Source organism: Phytophthora infestans, genomic scaffold (assembly GCF_000142945.1).
Source record: "Phytophthora infestans T30-4 supercont1.559 genomic scaffold, whole genome shotgun sequence".
Lineage (NCBI taxonomy): Eukaryota > Oomycota > Peronosporomycetes > Peronosporales > Peronosporaceae > Phytophthora > Phytophthora infestans.
In genome coordinates this window covers 43,528-44,557 of record NW_003303211.1, presented here as the reverse complement: position 1 = coordinate 44,557, position 1,030 = coordinate 43,528, and the positions used below count along the sequence as shown (strand labels likewise).

Genomic DNA, 1,030 nt, shown 5'->3' with positions numbered 1-1,030 from the left:
CTTTTGAATTGCGAATTGAATTGCTCTTCTTGTGTATTAAACACAATTTTCTAATAGTGACTAGACATTAGTTTTTATAAGTGAATAGGGCTACAAAAACCATTATTAGCTGCGAACTTAAGTGTACTGGTTTTTTGTTCAATAACTGTCTGGAAATATGTACTGGATCGGTAGCTATATCCCAGCGTTATTTGTACAGACTGGAAGAAAACAGTACAAAGTGGAACTTCCTCGTGCTCCAGCACGTAGTACGGCTCTGTCTTCGTCCGACACCTCATTCTGCAATCTGCTCGCACTCTCTCATTTCGACTCAAGTGCCCTAGCTGTTGACCCAAACGACAACAAAATGCGCCTCACATGCATCCTTGCAGTGCTAGTCGCGGTCACTTTCCACGCCACTGGTAATGCCAATTCTGCGGTTGCGGGCAAGGCTTCGAATGAATATGGTGTTGACATGATCACCACGACCGACGTGCAGGACCCGCGTTTACTGCGTCGTGTCGGAAACGACGAAGGCGGGATCGTGGAAGAGAGAGCCAAAGGCTTCAAAGAAAAATTGAAAGCTGTAGTGGAAAAAATCACGCCCAAGAAAAGCTTGGAAAAACTAAAGGAGACTGTCATATCAACACCCGATTGGGCGAAGATTGTAAAGCACAAGACCGATGAGGCAATGAGACTGGGTTATAAATAAATAAAAAAAATCGCAAAATAAGCTCGTGGTGGGACACAGACTGGTTGGTATGTTTTGTGCCAGGTAACGAAGTACGAAGGAAAAGCGTGTCAAGGTTCGACCTGCAGTGTGATGTGATTCGCTTATCCAGTTAACAACGCAAACATTGATGCGACCTTGCTTGCTTTACTTTTCTTGCTTCAGTTTTATCGTAGGATTGGGGGGCCACTGCATTGTGTGTTATATGACGGATAGTTCAAGAAGTTGCGCGGTGCACGAAACAGCTCTGAAATGTTATTGTGGTTTAATTTAATCAACCACTGTCTGATATGGAAGTAGTATATATTGTTAACTGTTAGT

The 1,030-nt window shown here is 43.4% G+C and overlaps 1 protein-coding gene across 1 annotated transcript; it reads left to right on the top strand.

Moving 5' to 3' along the window:
* Positions 1 to 346: 346 nt before the first annotated feature.
* On the top strand, positions 347 to 691 carry PITG_21645 (avr2 family secreted RxLR effector peptide protein, putative; the record flags this gene model as incomplete). Its single annotated transcript, XM_002894729.1, has 1 exon — positions 347 to 691. The coding sequence occupies one exon, from the start codon at positions 347 to 349 to the stop codon at positions 689 to 691; it is 345 nt and encodes a 114-aa protein (XP_002894775.1).
* Between the last annotated feature and the right edge of the window lie 339 nt (positions 692 to 1,030).